The 18,017-nt window shown below is 41.2% G+C and overlaps 1 protein-coding gene and 1 non-coding gene across 5 annotated transcripts in view; one reads left to right on the plus strand and one right to left on the minus strand.

The window, feature by feature from the left end:
• Positions 1–18,017, plus strand: part of SF3B1 (splicing factor 3b subunit 1) — a 49,811-nt gene that overhangs the window by 19,528 nt on the left and 12,266 nt on the right. For 3 of the 4 annotated variants that reach the window (XR_004053298.1, XM_010381620.2, XM_030917085.1), the window contains 9 exons: positions 110–189; positions 1,759–1,929; positions 10,033–10,270; positions 11,970–12,182; positions 12,445–12,566; positions 15,126–15,323; positions 15,422–15,523; positions 17,129–17,308; positions 17,860–17,946. Coding sequence is in view for 2 of the 4 variants with exons in the window: in XM_010381620.2 (XP_010379922.1) it covers positions 110–189; positions 1,759–1,929; positions 10,033–10,270; positions 11,970–12,182; positions 12,445–12,566; positions 15,126–15,323; positions 15,422–15,523; positions 17,129–17,308; positions 17,860–17,946 (1,391 nt within the window). In the remaining 2 variants the exon portion in view is untranslated. Of the gene's footprint in view, positions 1–109; positions 190–1,758; positions 1,930–10,032; positions 10,271–11,969; positions 12,183–12,444; positions 12,567–15,125; positions 15,324–15,421; positions 15,524–17,128; positions 17,309–17,859; positions 17,947–18,017 lie in introns of those variants that run through there. The other variant, XR_004053299.1, reaches the window with a different exon arrangement.
• LOC115893364 lies at positions 15,747–15,882 on the minus strand. Its single transcript, XR_004053376.1, has one exon. It is a non-coding gene; the product is annotated as a small nucleolar RNA SNORA4 (small nucleolar RNA).

The raw sequence follows: 18,017 nt of genomic DNA on the forward strand, positions 1-18,017 counted from the left end.
TTAAATGATTATGGAATAACATAATATTTAGAGCAGGGCAGATAAATCAGTTGAACCTGATTATCTTTTATTTATTGTACTCTTTTCCTGTTGCTGTTCTTTTCTGCAGGAGGGAAGACCCCTGATCCTAAAATGAATGCTAGGACTTACATGGATGTAATGCGAGAACAACACTTGACTAAAGAAGAAGTATGTAAACCTGTCTCCTGTTTTAATGGTTATGAAAGAATGTAAATACAGTTGTGATTGAGAGACTGTTACGTTTCTTTTTTGCTATTTGCTGCACAAATATTTTAATAGTATTAATAAAAATTAACTGAGAAAGAATCTTACCCCCAAATTATACCACCTTTCAAAATCATTTCTATATCCTTTTCTAGTCCTGGGCTCCTTGGCTGTATATGTATGTATGTGTCTTACAGGGGATTTTTTTTTTTTTTTTGAGACAGAGTCTCACTCATCCAGGCTAGAGTGTAGTGGCGTGATCTCGTCTCACTGCAACCTGCGCTTCCCAGGTTCAAGTTATCCTCCCACTTCAGCCTCCTAAGGAGCTGGGAACACAAGTGTGCATCACCACGCCTAGCTAATTTTTGTATTTTTAGTAGAGATGGGGTTTCACCATGTTGGCCAGGCTGGTCTCGAACTCCTGACCTCAGGTGATCTGCCTGCCTCGACCTCCCAAAGTGCTGGGATTACAGATGTGAGCCACTGTGGCTGGCCATTACAGGGGTTGTTTCCGTGCGGAGAAGGTTGATGGTGTGTATCTGAACCCAGTATGTTAGGGAAAAGTCAAAGAGTTCAGTGTGAGATTCTGTAAGTTTCAGTTTGGATGTAAGTGGAGAATTTTGAATAATTCCTTTTGGCCTACAGAGATTATGCCATTTTGTCTAGTAACCGCCTATTTTTTTGTTTTTTGAGTGGAGTCTTGCTTTGTTGCCCAGGCTGAAGTGCAGTGGTGCAATTTCAACTTTTTTTCAACCTTTGCCTTCCGGGTCCAAGCAATTCTCCTGCCACAGCCTCCCGAGTTCCTGGGATTGCAGGTGTGAGCCACCATGCCCAGCTAATTTTCGTATTTGTGTATTTTTTAGTAGAGATGGGGTTTCGTTATGTTGGCCAGGCTGGTCTCGAACTCCTGACCTCAGGCGACCTGCCCGCCTTAGCTTCCCAAAGTGCTGGGATTACAGGTGTGAGCCACTGTACCCAGCCTCCTCCGTTACTATTATGAATATATAATAGATTTTATATGTTGAATGAGTTAAATGGGATAGTAAAACCCCATTTTAACAGTATAGAGTGAATTAAATTTGCATCCATTACCACTAAATTATGTGTATTTACATAATTTGTTAGTATAAATTTACTATTTTTATCTTTTACCATTTTTCTATCTTGTTGCATAGTCTTAATTGCTATTTATATTAGTTTTGAAGAAAACCCTATTTTTCAGTGGAAGCATTATGGTTCTCCATTGTTGACTGAAGATTTTACTTCACCTACAATATATAAACTACAGTGTGCTATGTTACAAATTCTGAACTTGGTTATCTTTTGTTTAGAAAGACAGGCATTATGTAAAATGAAATAAAGACACACAGACTGTGGAACCAGCTAGCATAGAAGGGAGACCACCAGTACCATAGAAAGGAGAATGAGCAAAGTACAAAATGGGATGTTAAGTGGAAATGATTGTGCTAATGATAGAAAAATATATTGAAAGCATTTTAAAGGTAAACACTCACTGTTTTTTTTTTTTTTCAGCGAGAAATTAGGCAACAGCTAGCAGAAAAAGCTAAAGCTGGAGAACTAAAAGTCGTCAATGGAGCAGCAGCGTCCCAGCCTCCATCAAAACGAAAACGGCGTTGGGATCAAACAGCTGATCAGACTCCTGGTGCCACTCCCAAAAAATTATCAAGTTGGGATCAGGCAGAGGTAATTTCTTTTTGTTTTTTGTTATTACTGTTTAAAATTTTTTTTTTGTTATGAACTGTATTAGTCTGCTTGGGTTGCCATAAAAAGATACCACAGACTGGGTGCCTTAAACAACAGACATTGATTTTTTTTCGCAGTTCTTGGAGGCTTGAAATCCAAGATCAGAGTGCCAACAGGGTTGGTATTTGTTGAGGGCTCTCTTGCTGTATCCTCACATGGCCTTTCTCTATGCCAGCAAGCTCTGTTGTCCCTGGTCTTCCTATGAGGACATCAGTCTGTTAGATTAGGGCCCCACCCTCATGACCTCATTTGACCTTAATTTACCTCCTTAAAGACCCAATCTCCAAATACAGCCACACTAGGGGTTCAACATACAAATTTTGAGGGGCATGCAATTTAGCCCATGTCATAGAGTAAGGAAAGTTCTTTTTAGAATATTAAATACAGACCTGTAGGTATGTTACATTGTGGAGGTTGAGTGTGATATAGTGGTCTTCCTTATCTTCTAGATAGATAACTTAAGCCCCTCACTACAGGCTGCAAATAGTCAATGCTACTTCATTCCATTGGCCAGCCTACTCCCCTACTTTCTTTTTTGTTTTTTTAATCATTTGTTTTGGAGGTGGAGTGCATTGGCTCATGCTGTAATCCCAGCACTTTGGGGGCCCAGGTGGAAGGATTGGTTGAGCTCAAGGAGTTTGAGACCAGCTTGGGCAATAGAGGGAGACCCTGTCTTTACAAAAAAAAAAAAAAAAAATTAGCTGGGCATAGTGACACATGCCTGTAGTCCCAGCTACTAGGGTATGGGGAGTGGTGGGGGCTGAGACAGGAGGATCCCTTGATCCTAGGAGGTAGAGGTTGCATTGAGCTATGATCGTGCCATTGCATTCCAGCCTGGTGACAGAGTAAGACCCTGTCTCAAAAAAACAAAATGATGGAGTCTGTAAAATCATTCTTATAAATGTATTTCCTAGTTCTGTAGAAATGGTTATATTAGATGTTTTCTGTCATTTAATAATATACTTGCAGACTAAAAGATATAAGTGCTGCATAAAAGCAGCTAATTATGTTAAACTATCGTATGTGCCTTTATTGTGTTTGTCATTAGCCTGAATAGAAAGGCCTTTAAAATGGATTTTTTAGAAAGCACTTGAAAATATTTAATCATTGCTAGAAAAATAAAGTGGCTAGGTGTGGTGGCTCATGCCTGTAATCCCAGCATTTTGAGAGGCTGAGGCAGGCGGATCATGAGGTCAGGAGTTCAAGACCAGCCCTGGCTCTACTAAAAATACAAAAAAATTAGCCAGGCATGGTGGCATGCACCTGTAGTCCCAGCTACTTGGGAGGGTGAGGCAGGAGAATCGCTTGAACCCTGGAGGTGGAGGGTGTAGTGAGCCGAGATTAACGCTACTGTACTCCAGCTTGGGCAACAGAGTGAGACTTTGTCTTAAAATAAATAAATAATGAATTAAAGCCACTCTTTTTGCTTATGTACCATTTCCCTTCCCCTCTTGGAGACTCTCATGATGTACCATTAATTTTTTTCTCCATACTAGATTATCATCATCAGCAAACATGTTTTCCCATGCTTTGTCTTAACAACAGCAACAAAAAACCTGCAGAAAACATCTCTTAACCCTCATTCACATCTTCATTCAGCGACAATCCTGTTTCTATATCTTTTTAGAACAAAGTGCTTTGTTCTTTGTTTTTTTCTTGAGGCAGGGTCTCATTCTGTTGCCAGGGTTGGAGTGCAGGGGCGCAATAATAGCTCACTGCAGCCTCCACCTCCTGGGCTCAAATGATCCTGCCACCTCAACCCCCCAAGTAGATGGGACTGTAGACACGTACCACCATGCCTGGCTAGTTTTTTATTTTTTGTAGAAACGGGTCTCACTGTGTTGTCCAGGCTGGTCTCAAACTCCTGGGCTTAAGCAGTCTGTCTGCCTCAGCCTTGCAAAGTGCTGGGATTACAGGCATGAGCCACAAGTGCTTTGAATGAGTTGTTTGTACTGGCTTTCTCTGCTTACATAGTTCTAGTCTTTTTTTTTTTACATTCAATTACCCCATTGTAGAAGAGGAATAATTTATTTCTATATGATTTTGGTAGTGTTCCCTAATCTTCAGATTCAAATTAACAAATGTTTGTTAATCTAAATAATTACATATTTATGGATTTATATATGTATATATTTTTATCTTTGTAATTCAGTTTTTAATGGTGAACTTTTACATGTTGGAAGCAGCGAAGGACTCAATGTCATAGTACCTTTTGATAGTATTTGATAGGCTTTTTCAGGTCAATTAATTTAGTTGCTTGCAAATACAAATCAAGCTTGCTCCACTTCCACAAGGACTCCAGCACAGTCTTTTTTTTTTTTGAGACGGAGTCTTGCTCTGTCGCCCAGGCTGGAGTGCAGTGGCGAGATCTCGGCTCACTGCAAGCTCCGCCCCCCGGGTTCACGCCATTCTCCTGCCTCAGCCTCCCGAGTAGCTGGGACCACAGGCGCTCGCCACCACGCCCGGCTAATTTTTTGTATTTTTAGTAGAGACAGGGTTTCACACTGTTAGCCAGGATGGTCTCGATCTCCTTACCTCGTGATCCGCTCGCCTTGGCCTCCCAAAGTGCTGGGATTACAGGCATGAGCCACCGCGCGCGGCCCCTCACCACAGTCTTTAGGATGGAGAAAAACCACTGGTTTTCCATGTGCTCCTATTTTGACCTTTTCACTTAGACTGCAGATCTTTTTTGTCAAATCCATCACAGCTGCATTACCATTATCCACCTTTGACGTTATCAAGATACACATGAAAATCATGATTAAATTGCCATCAAAATGTTATTCCCCATCTCGATGCAGATGTGATGCATTCCTCCAGCCTTGTTTTTCTGCAGAAAACCTGCAATTGGACTGTCACATCCCAATGCATGAAGCAGTTCCATCTTGGTATTTCCCAGGTTGACAAAAACAACAGATATTTCATGTTCAGGAAGAGGGACCGCTTCACTTACCGGGGCCCCCAGAATATTCTTGTAAAATGTTGTACGTTTTCCAAATCTGGCACTGCTGTGGCTACATGATTGAGTCGACCAAGGTTTCACACAGAACCTGCCACTTGATCCAAGGGCCATGATGTGGAAGAAGCTCTTACTGTTGGTATGGGAGCTTGGAGTCTGGAAAAAAAACCCTTTGAGTGTTCCCAACAGAAAGCTGGTCATGCCTGGAGTTCGGCCGAAGTAGTAGCTGTTGTTTTTACAGGACTTGCTCTCCTTTCTGGTTTCTCCCCAGTCTGGCATTCGTGGCTGCAGCCCTCAGCGCGCGCGCCATTTTGGAAAGCAACCCGCCACATCCAGACCCGCCGAGGACCGTCAGTTCTAGTCTTACGTAGTTTCTAGTCTTCTTACATAGTTCTAGTCTACTCCACCTAAAATCTCTTGTCAAGGTCACTTGACCCCTAATTGATAAATTTAAAAAGTGTATTTTCATTTCTCATATGACTTAGCATATCAAGAACATTTGACACTTCTTCATACCCTTTTCTCTCTTAGTCTCTGGGTTTTAGTCTTTCTTGCTTCTCCTCAAAATCTCACTGGTTACACTACTCCTTAGTCTTGTTTGCTGGATCCTCATTCTTACCTCCGAACTTTGGGGTGTTATAGTAGTGCTGAGTTTTTTGGATTCTTTTCCATCAGTGCTCGATCCCTAGGATCTCATTCTTGTCTTTATATACCATTTGTATAAAATAGCTCCCAAACTTATAAATCTTTCCTTTGCTTCTGTTCCATAGACTTGCGTGTTTGTTCAGCCTGACATACTTATTTGGCTGTTCAATGGGCATTTCAAAAATCAGTATTTCTGAAAGAAAATTACTGATTTTCTTCGCATACATCTCTTCTCAATCCTGCTCCCCTGGTCTTTCCCGTGTCTGTTCGGCTCAAGCAAAACATTTAGGACCAGGTGCAGTGGCTCATGCCTGTAATCCCAGCACTTTGGGAGGCCAAGGTGGGTGAATTATTTGAGGTCAGGAGTTCGAGACCAGCCTGGCCAACATGGTGTGTTTTTACTCTAGTAAAAATACAAAAGTTAGCCTGGTGTGTTGGCGAGCGCCTGTAATCCCAGCTGCTCTGGAGGCTGAGGCAGGAGAATCACTTGAACCCGGGAGGTGGAGGTTGCAGTGAGCAGAGATCGCGCCACTGCACTCCAGTCTTGGCAACAGAGCGAGACTGTGTCTCAAAAAAAAAAAACAACAAAAACAAGAACAACAACAAAAAAACATTTAGGGAGTCATCCTATACTCCTTATTCTCTTATCCCATATCCTACCCATATACATTTTCTTGGCATCAGCTTTAAATATATTAAGGAGCTAGCCACTTTTCATGAGCTCTGCCTCTACCATCCTTGTCTAAATCACTATTAGCTCTAGCGTGGACTGCTATAGATTTAACTTATAAATCAAGATAAAACCTATCAGATCATGCAGTATTTCCCCAAACCCAGAATTGGGATATACAAAACCTAATACATAATTTCTAAACAATTTACTTTAAGGTGAGGACTTCTCATTTGCTTAGTGATATGTAGAAGGGATATGGTTCTGCTCAATATAAGTAACTACTGGCTTTAATTTTAATTTTAATTTTTGAGACAGTCTTGCTCTGTTACCCTTGGGTAGCTGGAGTGCATTGGTGCAACCTCATCTCATTGCAATCTCTGCCTCCCAGACTCAAGTGACTCTTGTGCCTCAGCCTCCCAAGTAGCTGGGATTACAGGCATGTGCCATCAGGCCCAGCTAATTTTTGTGTTTTTAGTAGAGACAGCGTTTCTCCATGTTGGCCAGGCTGGTGCTGAACCCCTGGCCTCAAGTGATCCCCCCACCTTGGCCTCCCAAAGTGCTGGGATTACAGTTATGAGCTACCGTGTCCAGCCAAGTAACTACTAACTTTAATTCTGTGGATGACATTCAGTACTAAGTTTGAGAAAGAGAAAGAAGTTTGTCCTGGTAATTGTTTAACTGTATGCACATAACTAGACACGAGCTGATATCTTTCTTTTTTTTTTCTTTTTTTTTTTTTTTTTGAGACAGAGTCTTGCTCTGTCACCCTGACTAGAGTGCAATGGCATGATTTCGGCCCCCGTGTACCCTCCACCTCCTGGGTTCAAGCGAGTCTCCTGCCTCAGCCTCCCAAGTAGCTGGGATTATAGGTGCCTGCCGCCACACCTGGCTAATTTTTAGGAGAGACGGGGTTTTGCCATGTTGGCCAGGCTGGTCTCAAACTCCCAACTTTAGGTGACCCACCCGCCTCAGCCTCTCAAAGTGCTGGGATTACAGGTGTGAGCCACTGCGCCTGGTGTGAGAGCTGATACGCTGATATCTTTCTTATAGAAACTACAGAGACTTGGCCAGGCGTGCTGGCTCATGCCTGTAATCCCAGCACTTTGGGAGGCCAAGTGGGCAGATCACCTGAGGTTGGGAGTTTGAGACCAGCCTGGCCAACATAGTCAAACCCCGTCTCTACTAAAAATACAAAAAATTAGCCAGGCGTGGTGGCAGGCACCTGTAATCCCAGCTACTCAGGAGGCTGAGGCAGGAAAATCGCTTGAACCCGGGAGGCAGAGGTTGCAGGGAGCTGAGACTGTGCCATTGCACTCTGACCTGGGTGACAGAGTGAGGCTCTGTCTCAAAATAAATAAATAAATCAATAATTCAGAGACTCAGACTTTTTTTTTGTTCTGTTCATTTAATACAACTGTACTCTAGTCATAAATGTAGGAATTAGATAATAGAATTTATTTCCCACCTTTCCTTATAATTCAGCAGGAGGGACAGATGCCAGAATGGAGATTTTAAATGATTTGTGTGCTTTATTTACCTAATCCAGAATTTTTCAACCCTGAGTAACAGTAATATCTTTTTTTTTTTTTTTTTTTTTTTTTTTTGAGACAGAGTCTCACTCTGTCACCCAGGCTGGAGTGCGTGGCGCGATCTTGGCTCGTTGCAGCCTCCGCCTCCTGGGTTTAGGCAATTCTCGTGCTTCACCCTCCTGAGTAGCTGGAATTACAAGTGCGCACCACCACACCCAGCTATTTTTATTTTTTATTTTTAGTGGAAATGGGCTTTTGCCATGTTGGCCAGGCTGGTCTCAACTCCTGGCCTCAATTGATCTGCCTGCCTGGCCTCCCAAAGTGCTAGGATTACAGGCTTGAACCACCATGCCTGGCCCTGAGTAGTATCTTTTTAAAGGAAAAACTATTGAGTCTTAAACTTGTTTAATGGTACTATGCAAATTTGCAAACATAAAGGTAGATAAAGTCCTTGTGTCTATAAGAGCTCCCAACTTTCCCAATTTTTTTTTTTGTTCTTTTTGAGACGGGATCTCACTCTATTGCCCCCGCTGGAGTGCAGTGGCATGATCTCGGCTCACTGCAAACTCCGCCTCCTGGGTTCACGCAGTTCTCCTGCCTCAGCCTCCCAAGTAGCTGGAACTACAGGCGCCCTCCACAATGCCTGGCTAATTTTTTTGTATTTTTAGTAGAGACGGGTTTCACCGTTTTAGCCAGGATGGTCTTGATCTCCTGACCTTGTGAGCTGCCCGCCTCGGCCTCCCAAAGTGCTGGGATTACGGGCGTGAGCCACCGTACCAGCCAAGAGCTCCCAACTTTAAAACAAATATATAAAGTACATTACACATCCTATGGAATACTTATGAGGCAGTATATAAGTACAAATTTTGTTTTTTTTACACTCAACTCTATGCTACTTTGATATGACACTGTCTTTATTGGTGGAGATTCTTTTGCTGTCCCATGCAGTCAGTTGTCCAGCTGTTACTCTGTGAACTACCGTGGAACCTTTGATGTTACTTAAACCCACCTCTCAGCCTGGGCAGCATAGTAAGATGCTTATCTCTCCAAGGAAAAAGAAATTAACCGGGTGGGGTGGTGTGCTCCTGTATGTAGTCTCAGCTACTCAGGAGACTGACATGGGAGGATCGCTTGAGCCTGGTAGGTGGAGACTGCAGTGAGCCGTGATTGTGCCACTGCACTCAACCTGGGCGGCAGAGTGAGACCCTCTGTCAAAAAACAAATGAAAATCCACGTCTCATCTTTTTTCATTAATCTTACCAGCCTCAGCTAGGGTAATATTATCTGGTACACATGTAACTGTAAATACAAACTGATCTCAAGATTACCCAGGAGGTGGAGCTTGCAGTGAGCCAATATTGTGCCACGGCACTCCAGCCTGGGTGACAGAGGAAGACTCCGTCTCAAAAAAAAAAAAAAAATTTACGTAGGTGATCTGAAGCATGCTTATATTAATTAAACACACACAATTGAACAAAATATCAGCAGGACTATTTTCTTAGAACGCATGAATTCCTTCTCCCCTAAATATGTGTCTCTAAGCCCCACTTTGAGAAGTACTAATGTAATTAGAGCTGAAAGCCTTCGATTACAGATCTAGACAGAGAAACTTTATTGATTTCCCCCAAAGTCACAGAGCTGTTAATAGCATATCAAAGATTCATACCCAGAATATTTTTTTTTATTTTTTTATTTTTATTTTTTTTGAGACGGAGTCTGGCTCTGTCACCCAGGCTAGAGTACAGTGGCTGGATCTCAGCTCACTGCAAGCTCCTCCTCTCGGGTTCACGCCATTCTCCTGCCTCAGCCTCCGGAGTAGCTGGGACTACAGGCGCCCGCCACCTTGCCCGGCTAGTTTTTTTTTTTTGTATTTTTTAGTAGAGACGGGGTTTCACCGTGTTAGCCAGGATGGTCTCGATCTCCTGACCTCGTGATCCGCCCGTCTCGGCCCCCCAAAGTGCTGGGATTACAGGCTTGAGCCACTGCGCCCGGCCATATTTTGTTTTTTTAAACTGGAACTTTTGTCAGTGCTTCAGATTGAAACTTTACATTGTTTTTAATCATAAACATTTGCTAGAAAGTAGGTATCTTTTCCTTTAGGTAGAGGTAGTGTCCTCTAAGTTAATTATAGTGCATAGAACTAAAATATTTTTCATTTCAAGTTTTTTATTTTATGGAAATTTTCTAACTATTTCTATGTGGGTGTGTGAAATAAATTTTTTTTTTGCCTTTTTAAGACCCCTGGGCATACTCCTTCCTTAAGATGGGATGAGACACCAGGTCGTGCAAAGGGAAGTGAGACTCCTGGAGCAACCCCAGGCTCAAAAATATGGGATCCTACACCTAGCCACACACCGGCGGGAGCTGCTACTCCTGGACGAGGCGATACACCAGGCCACGCGACACCAGGCCATGGAGGCGCAACTTCCAGTGCTCGTAAAAACAGATGGGATGAAACCCCCAAAACAGAGAGAGGTACTTCTAGTGGAGTATGGGTGTGTGGGTGAAATGTTGAGTGGTATGTTTACAGACTGAAATGTGTTCTATTTATTCCTGGGTGGACGCATATAAGGGGACAGATTAAGAACAGAACAGATCATATGCTTGATTTTTTTCACTTCTTGAAGAGGTTTAAGATTTAAGAACCTTAGGCTAGAGTAAAGTTAGTAGGCCGTAACCTTTGATTTTATTTGTTTCTTTAGAGACAGGGTCTTGCTCACTGTAGCCTTGACATCCTAGGCTCAAGCAATCTTCCCATCTCAGCCTTCTGAGTAGCTGAGACTATAGGGGCATGCCACCATGCCTGGCTGATTTTTTTTTTTTTTTTTTTTGAGACAGAGTTTTGCTCTTACTGTGCAGGCTGGAATGCAATGGCGCAATCTCAGCTCACTGCAGCCTCAGAGACGGGGTTTCTCCATGCTGGTCAGGCGGGTCTTGAACTCTGGACCTCAGATGATCCGTCCCCCCTCGGCCTGCCGAAGTGCTGGGATTATAGGCGTGAGCCACTGCGCCCGGTCCCCGGCTAAGTTTTAAATTTTTTGTAGAGAGACAATGTTTTGCTTTATTGCCCAGCCTAGTCTTGAACTCCTGGCTTCAGGTGCTCTCCTGCCAAAGTGTTGGGATTACAGGCATGAACCACTGTGCCTGGCTTACCCTTTGTTTTTTTTTTTTTTTTGAGACGGAGTCTCCCTGTGTCGCCCAGGCTGGAGTGCAGTGGTGCGATCTCGGCTCACTGCAAGCTCCGCCTCCCGGGTTCCTGCCATTCTCTCGCCTCAGCCTCCCAGTAGCTGGGACTACTGGCGCCCGCCACTGCGCCCGGCTAGTTTTTTGTATTTTTAGTAGAGACGGGGGGTTTCACCGTGTTAGCCAGGAGGGTCTCGATCTCCTGACCTCGTGATCCACCCGCCTCGGCCTCCCAAAGTGCTGGGATTACAGGCTTGAGCCACCCCGCCCAGCCACCCTTTGTTTTTTATTATGGAAAAATGTACCTAACATCAAATTTACTTTTTTGTTGCTGTTGTTGAGACAGAGTCTCACTCTGTCACCCAAGCTAGAGTGCAGTGGTGCGCTCTTGCCTCACTGCAACGTCTGCCTTCCGGGTTCAAGTGATTCTTTTTTTTTTTTTTTTTGAGATGGAGTCTCGCTCTGTCGCCCAGGCTGGAGTGCAGTGGCGTGATCTCTGCTCACTGCAACTTCCGCCTCCCGAGTTCATGCCATTCTCCTGCCTCAGCCTCCCAAATAGCTGGGACTACAGGTGCCCGCCACCACGCCTGGCTAATTTTTTTGTATTTTTAGTAGAGACGGGGTTTCACCGTGTTATCCAGGATGGTCTCGATCTCCTGACCTCGTGATCCACCCGCCTTGGCCTCCCAAAGTGCTGGGGTTACAGGTGTGAGCCACTGTGCCCGGCCAGGTTTGAGAGATTCTTTTGCCTCAGCCTCCTGAGTAGCTGGGATTACAGGCACCCACCACCACACCTGGCTAACTTTTGTATTTTTCGTAGAGACAGAGTTTCACCATGTTGGTCAGGCTGGTCTCAAACAACTTTAAATGGGTCACCATTTTAGGAATATTCTGTTTTAGAACTTGATAGTTTTGAGTATAACTGTTTGAGAATAAAGAATATTTTAACAGTAATTAAAATTGTGGTTTTACTCACTCTTTCTTTTTAAAGATACTCCTGGGCATGGAAGTGGATGGGCTGAGACTCCTAGAACAGATCGAGGTGGAGATTCTATTGGTGAAACACCGACTCCTGGAGCCAGTAAAAGAAAATCACGGTGGGATGAAACACCAGCTAGTCAGATGGGTGGAAGCACTCCAGTTCTGACCCCTGGAAAAACACCAATTGGCACACCAGCCATGAACATGGCTACCCCTACTCCAGGTAGAACTCTCTCTCTCATTGGAAATAATTGGTTTTTTCTCCATAAATTATTTAATTTTTTTTCTTTGTGGTATTCTGTGTGCTGTTAATCTCAACTTCTAGCAAGAATAAAGAGATATAAAAATTTAAGTCTTGGTTTGCATTTATAATGTAAAAGCAAAATAAATAATAGGGTTGATCTTAATTCTCTTTTATCTCAAAGATATATGTAATAATACAGTCTTGCACTATAGAGTATATAAAACTTTGCTTTTCTTGGTAGGTCACATAATGAGTATGACTCCTGAACAGCTTCAGGCTTGGCGATGGGAAAGAGAAATTGATGAGAGAAATCGCCCACTTTCTGATGAGGAATTAGATGCTATGTTCCCAGAAGGATATAAGGTAGTACATCAAATATGAATGAGATGGTATTTAGGATATGCATTTATTTTAAATAGTGAAAAAAATTGATCAAGCTTGCATTGGCTTTGCCCAAATTTACTATTGTCATTCCATTCTCTTAGCTATTTCCAGGTATATTTCAGTTCCAAATAGAGATGAAAAGAAATGAGCAACATGATTCTATTACTATTTGAAAGACATCTCAAGGACTTGTATACAGGTCTATCGGTTATACTTTGAGAACTGCTGGTGCTTCAGTTTTCTAGCAGTCCCAGGAATAAGCTTATTTAAAGATTGTGGTTATTTTACTTGGTGCTTCACCAAGATTTCGTGTACTTAAGTTTATGGATTGTCAGTGGACACAAAGAATATTCCTTTTTTTTTTTTTTTTTTTTTTTTAAGATGGAGTCTCACTCTTTGTCACTGTGTTGGAGTGCAGTGGCGTGATTTCGGCTCATTGCAACCTCTGCCTTCCAGGTTCAAGCGATTCTCTTGCCTCAGTCTCCCGAGTAGCTGGGATTATAGGCGCCCACCACCATGCCTGACTGATTTTTGTATTTCTAATAGAGACACGGTTTCGCCATGTTGGCCAGGCTGGTCTTGAACTCCTGACCTCAAGTGATCCGTCCTTTTCATCCTTCCAAAGTGCTGGGATTACAGGCGTGAGTTACCGTGCCCAGCCTTCTTTTTACCATATCAACCTAAAATTTATTTTGAACTATAAAATTTTCTAGGTGCCTCGTACTCAGGGAGTATTTGTCAGTCTGAAGATAGCCTGTGGTCATATACCTGACATCATAACCAAGGGGTACCAGATAACTTTGTAAGTCATCTGATGGCCTTTATAGAGCTTTTTCTGTTAATGACTATTGATTTTTAACAGTTCATGCATATGTTTTTTGTTTTATTTTGTTTTGTTTTAGAGACAGGGTCTCACTGTGTTGCCCAGACTGGAGAGCAGTGGCGCCGACATAGCTTGCTGCAGCCTTGAACTCCTGGGCTCAAGTGATCCTCCTGCCTCAGCCTCCTGAGTAGCGGGGGCTACAGGCATGCACCACCATACCTGGCTAATTTTTTTTTTTTTTTGTAGATAATGGAGTCTCACTGTGTTGCCAGGCTGGTCTCAAACTCCTAGGCTCAAAGTATCCTCCCACATTGACCTCCCAAACTGCTGGGATTGTAGGCATGAGCCACTGTGTCCAGCCTTGTTTTGTTTTTGATCCCTGTTATTTATGTTTGAGTATTTGTTTCAAGTTTGCATGAAGTTTTGCCTTAAAGCTTTTTGTAGCTTCCACACAATGCTGTGGGTATAGATACAACTTACTGTTGACTGCCTGAGTGTCTTTCTCAGTCGTAGTCATTGATTTCCTTAGAGTCACTAGGAGGAAAAGTCTCCCTCAGTGAATCCTACTAATAAGCAACATCCTTACTAGTGAATGTAAAAATATAGTAGACCTTTAAATCCTTAATGGCAAGTGATGCCTATGGACTTGACATTGATTTCCCTAGGTCTCACGTCTATAGAGTATCCACTTTATCCAAAATGCTTAGTGGTCTGTGCTGGTGCAGACATTAACTAGCAACAAAAAATATCTGTACGGAGTACAGATAGCATCAATGTAAATTTAACATAATTTAATCTTTAATGTCTATTAGACAACAATTTTAGGCTCACTGGAGAAGACGTGTATAGGTTTATCAACCTCCCCAGGAAGCTGTATTTTTTTTCTTTTACTATATGTTAAATTATATAAAATAGAGATGGGGTCTTACCATGTTGCCCAGGCTGGTCTCAAACTCCTGGGCTCAAGCGTTCCTCCCATCTCAGCCTCCCAAAGTGCTGGGATTACAGGCGTGAGACACCACACCTGGCCTGCCCAGAAGTTGTGTTTGTTTTTGTTTTTGTTTTTGTTTTTTTGTAAGTCTGTTACCAGCTTTAAAAAAAAAAAATCTTTGTGATTTTCAGCCTGCATTTTTTGAAATTTTGCTTGTTTTGCAAAAGGTTTGATCAGGTGGTGTGTATTTTACAGGGCTTTGGCAGACATTTTGGTTTTAGTTTTTATGCATTTAACTAATTTTTTGTAGAGTTTTACACTTAAAAGATTTTATAGTGCAGGAATTTATGTGATATTTTAATACTAAAATTAAACTTTTTATGTTTTATGCCCCATATAAGCTTATTTCCATTTTATATAAATACTTATGAAATGTTATTTGCTCGACTAGAGCAATTTTTTGGAATTGCTGACTCAGATTTTATAATTTTCAAATTTTTAATAATTTGACATTTTGACCCACAACATGTTTGAACGTGATCAGTGTTTTCTAAGCTCTTCTCTTGTATTTCCTCAGTTCCCTACACCACTGATATAATCAGTTAGCAGATGAGAAGCAGATGTTTTAAGTTTCTAATTAAGATAGAAAAGCAAGATAGATGTTGTCTCCAAGCAAATAAAAACCTTATTAGCTAATAAACTAAAATATTTTAAGTGCAAATATTGTTCCTTATGCTGTTTTTTAAGTTAAGAAAATCCTAAACTGTCTTATAACTTTTATTAGGTACTTCCTCCTCCAGCTGGTTATGTTCCTATTCGAACTCCAGCTCGAAAACTGACAGCTACTCCAACACCTTTGGGTGGTATGACTGGTTTCCACATGCAAACTGAAGATCGAACTATGAAAAGTGTTAATGATCAGCCATCTGGAAATCTTCCATTTTTAAAACCTGATGATATTCAGTACTTTGATAAACTATTGGTAAGTGATACTAGCAGAAATAAACTATTACATTTTGTTCCAGAATTATAAATCATAACATTTCAACTTCCCTTAACATTTTTTTCTTTTTACTGTAGGTTGATGTTGACGAATCAACACTTAGTCCAGAAGAGCAAAAAGAGAGAAAAATAATGAAGTTGCTTTTAAAAATTAAGAATGGAACACCACCAATGAGAAAGGTAAGTCTCAGTTTGTTAAATTGTCATGTTTGTTGCTTATTTATTTAATTTAAAAAAAATTTTGTAGTTTTTGTAGAGATAGGGTTTTGCCATGTTGCCCAGGCTGGTCTCAAGTGATCCTGCTGCCTTGGCCTACCTCCTAGAGTGCTGGGATTACAGGTGTGAGGTACTGCACCTGGCCAAGTTTATATTTTTAAAAATGTTTTTAATTTTTTCACCAGGAAATGTAGGCCACAAAATAGTACTGAACTATTGGTATAACCCGCTGGAGTGTGGTCTTTCCTTTACTCTTCCAAGTGGCCCAAATTGGTAAAGGTTATTTAGAAAGCTTTCCCCACAAAAAAATTAACTTTTGGTAGTGTTATATTTTTGTGTTTAGGAATTTATAATTACTCTCTTCATCTTTATCGAGGACATAGCATGAGGGAAAAAAATTTATGTAGTGTGAAGGATTTAACTTTTTTGCTTGTTTTTATTATTAATATTATATATATATATATGTTTGAGACAGGGTCTTGCTGTCTTACCCAGGCTGGAGTGCAGTGGTGCAGTCTTGGCTCACTGCAACCTCTGCCTCTTGGGTTCAAGCACTTCTCCTGCCTCAGCCTCCCACGTAGCTGGGATTACAGGCATGCACGCCCACGCCCTGCTAATTTCTGTATTTTTAGTAGAGACAGGGTTTCACCATGTTGGCCAGGCTGGTCTTGAACTCCTGACCTCAAATGATTAACCTGCCTCAGCCTCCCAAAGTGCTGGGATTACAGGCGTGAGCCACCATGCCCAGCCGTTTGTTTTTATTATTTAAATACTCCAGGGCTCAAGAGATCCTCCCGCCTCAGTCTCCCAAAGTGTTGGGATTACAGGTGTGAGCCACCATGCCCAGCTGGAGTTAGCACAAAATTCTTTGGTTAAAAAAGCTAATAAAGATGCTGAAACAAACATCGCATGTTCTCACTCATAGATGGGAACTGAACAATGAGATCACTTGGACTCGGGAAGGGGAACATCACACACTGGGGCCTATCATGGGGAGGGGGGAGGGGGGAGTGATTGCATTGGGGAGTTATACATGATATAAATGATGAATTGATGGGTGCTGACGAGTTGATGGGTGCAGCACACCAACATGGCACAAATATACATATGTAACAAACCTGCACGTTATGCACATGTATCCTAGAACTTAAAGTATAATTAAAAAAAAAAAAAAAAGATGGTGAAACATGAGATTCTCCGTTTCTCAAGGCCTTTAAAATATGCTTAAAGCTTGAAGATAATTAGTGAAATTAGTGAGGGATTATATTAACACTATATGTGCCTTGGAAATGAAAGATACTTTAGGGGAAGTGAAGGCTAATTTGGTACACACCTCTGTGGTTCTTTTGTTCTATTAAATTACTCTTTTGAATTAACATAAAATTTCTATCATAGTAGTTGAAATTCCAGAGTAATTTGGATGGAAATGAACTCATGCTGTCTGTGTAAAATGTGTATAAAAGTAAACACCAACATATTAAATTATGGAAACTCTTCTTTGAGTAATTTGCTCATTCAAGATGCTTGATTATAAAGAAACCACACCTATTACTCTGCTCTTTTTCCCAGGCTGCATTGCGTCAGATTACTGATAAAGCTCGTGAATTTGGAGCTGGTCCTTTGTTTAATCAGATTCTTCCTCTACTGATGTCTCCTACACTTGAGGATCAAGAGCGTCATTTACTTGTAAAAGTTATTGATAGGATACTATACAAACTTGATGACTTAGTTCGTCCATATGTGCATAAGGTTTGTTCTTAATAGTGTTTCTGATAGTTTTAATATTTTAACTTTTTCAGTTAATCAATGTTAAATTTACATATCCCTCTAGACCTTTTTCTTTGCACAAGTACACATCATACATGTACAAATACAGTTTTATACAGATGTACAGATATTAGTTTTTGTCATCTTTGCCATAAGGTTCATATTATTTAATTTTTTCATTTGCTTTTATTGAGATTAGATTAGAATGAGAACATATGTGATTCTGTACTGTGCCAGTTAGTATTAAGAACCAGTGTTTTCACCAATGTAATTATGGTGCAGTATGTTCATAGGGCATGTAAGTTATTTCTTTAAAAAATATTGAATATTAGTGTGTCACTAATAGCTCTCTTAAATTTTCATCTCTATCTGGAGTTTGAACTTGTGTAATTAAAATTCTTAAACAATTTGTCCCTTGATTAACAAAAGTCCTGATAATTCTAAATTTCTTGTATATGTTTAATTCTCTGCATGAGTATTTCATCAGTAATTGATGTGAAAGTGTAGCTTCTTCTCTTTTTTCTCTTTTTCAGATCCTTGTGGTCATTGAACCACTATTGATTGATGAAGATTACTATGCTAGAGTGGAAGGCCGAGAGATCATTTCTAATTTGGCAAAGGTATTTACATTTAATTTCTAGAGAAGAAAATTTGTATCTGTTTATGGAATTATTTGATTATGGAAGGAAAT

The sequence above is a fragment of the Rhinopithecus roxellana genome, chromosome 14 (assembly GCF_007565055.1).
Source record: "Rhinopithecus roxellana isolate Shanxi Qingling chromosome 14, ASM756505v1, whole genome shotgun sequence".
NCBI classification, from domain to species: domain Eukaryota; kingdom Metazoa; phylum Chordata; class Mammalia; order Primates; family Cercopithecidae; genus Rhinopithecus; species Rhinopithecus roxellana.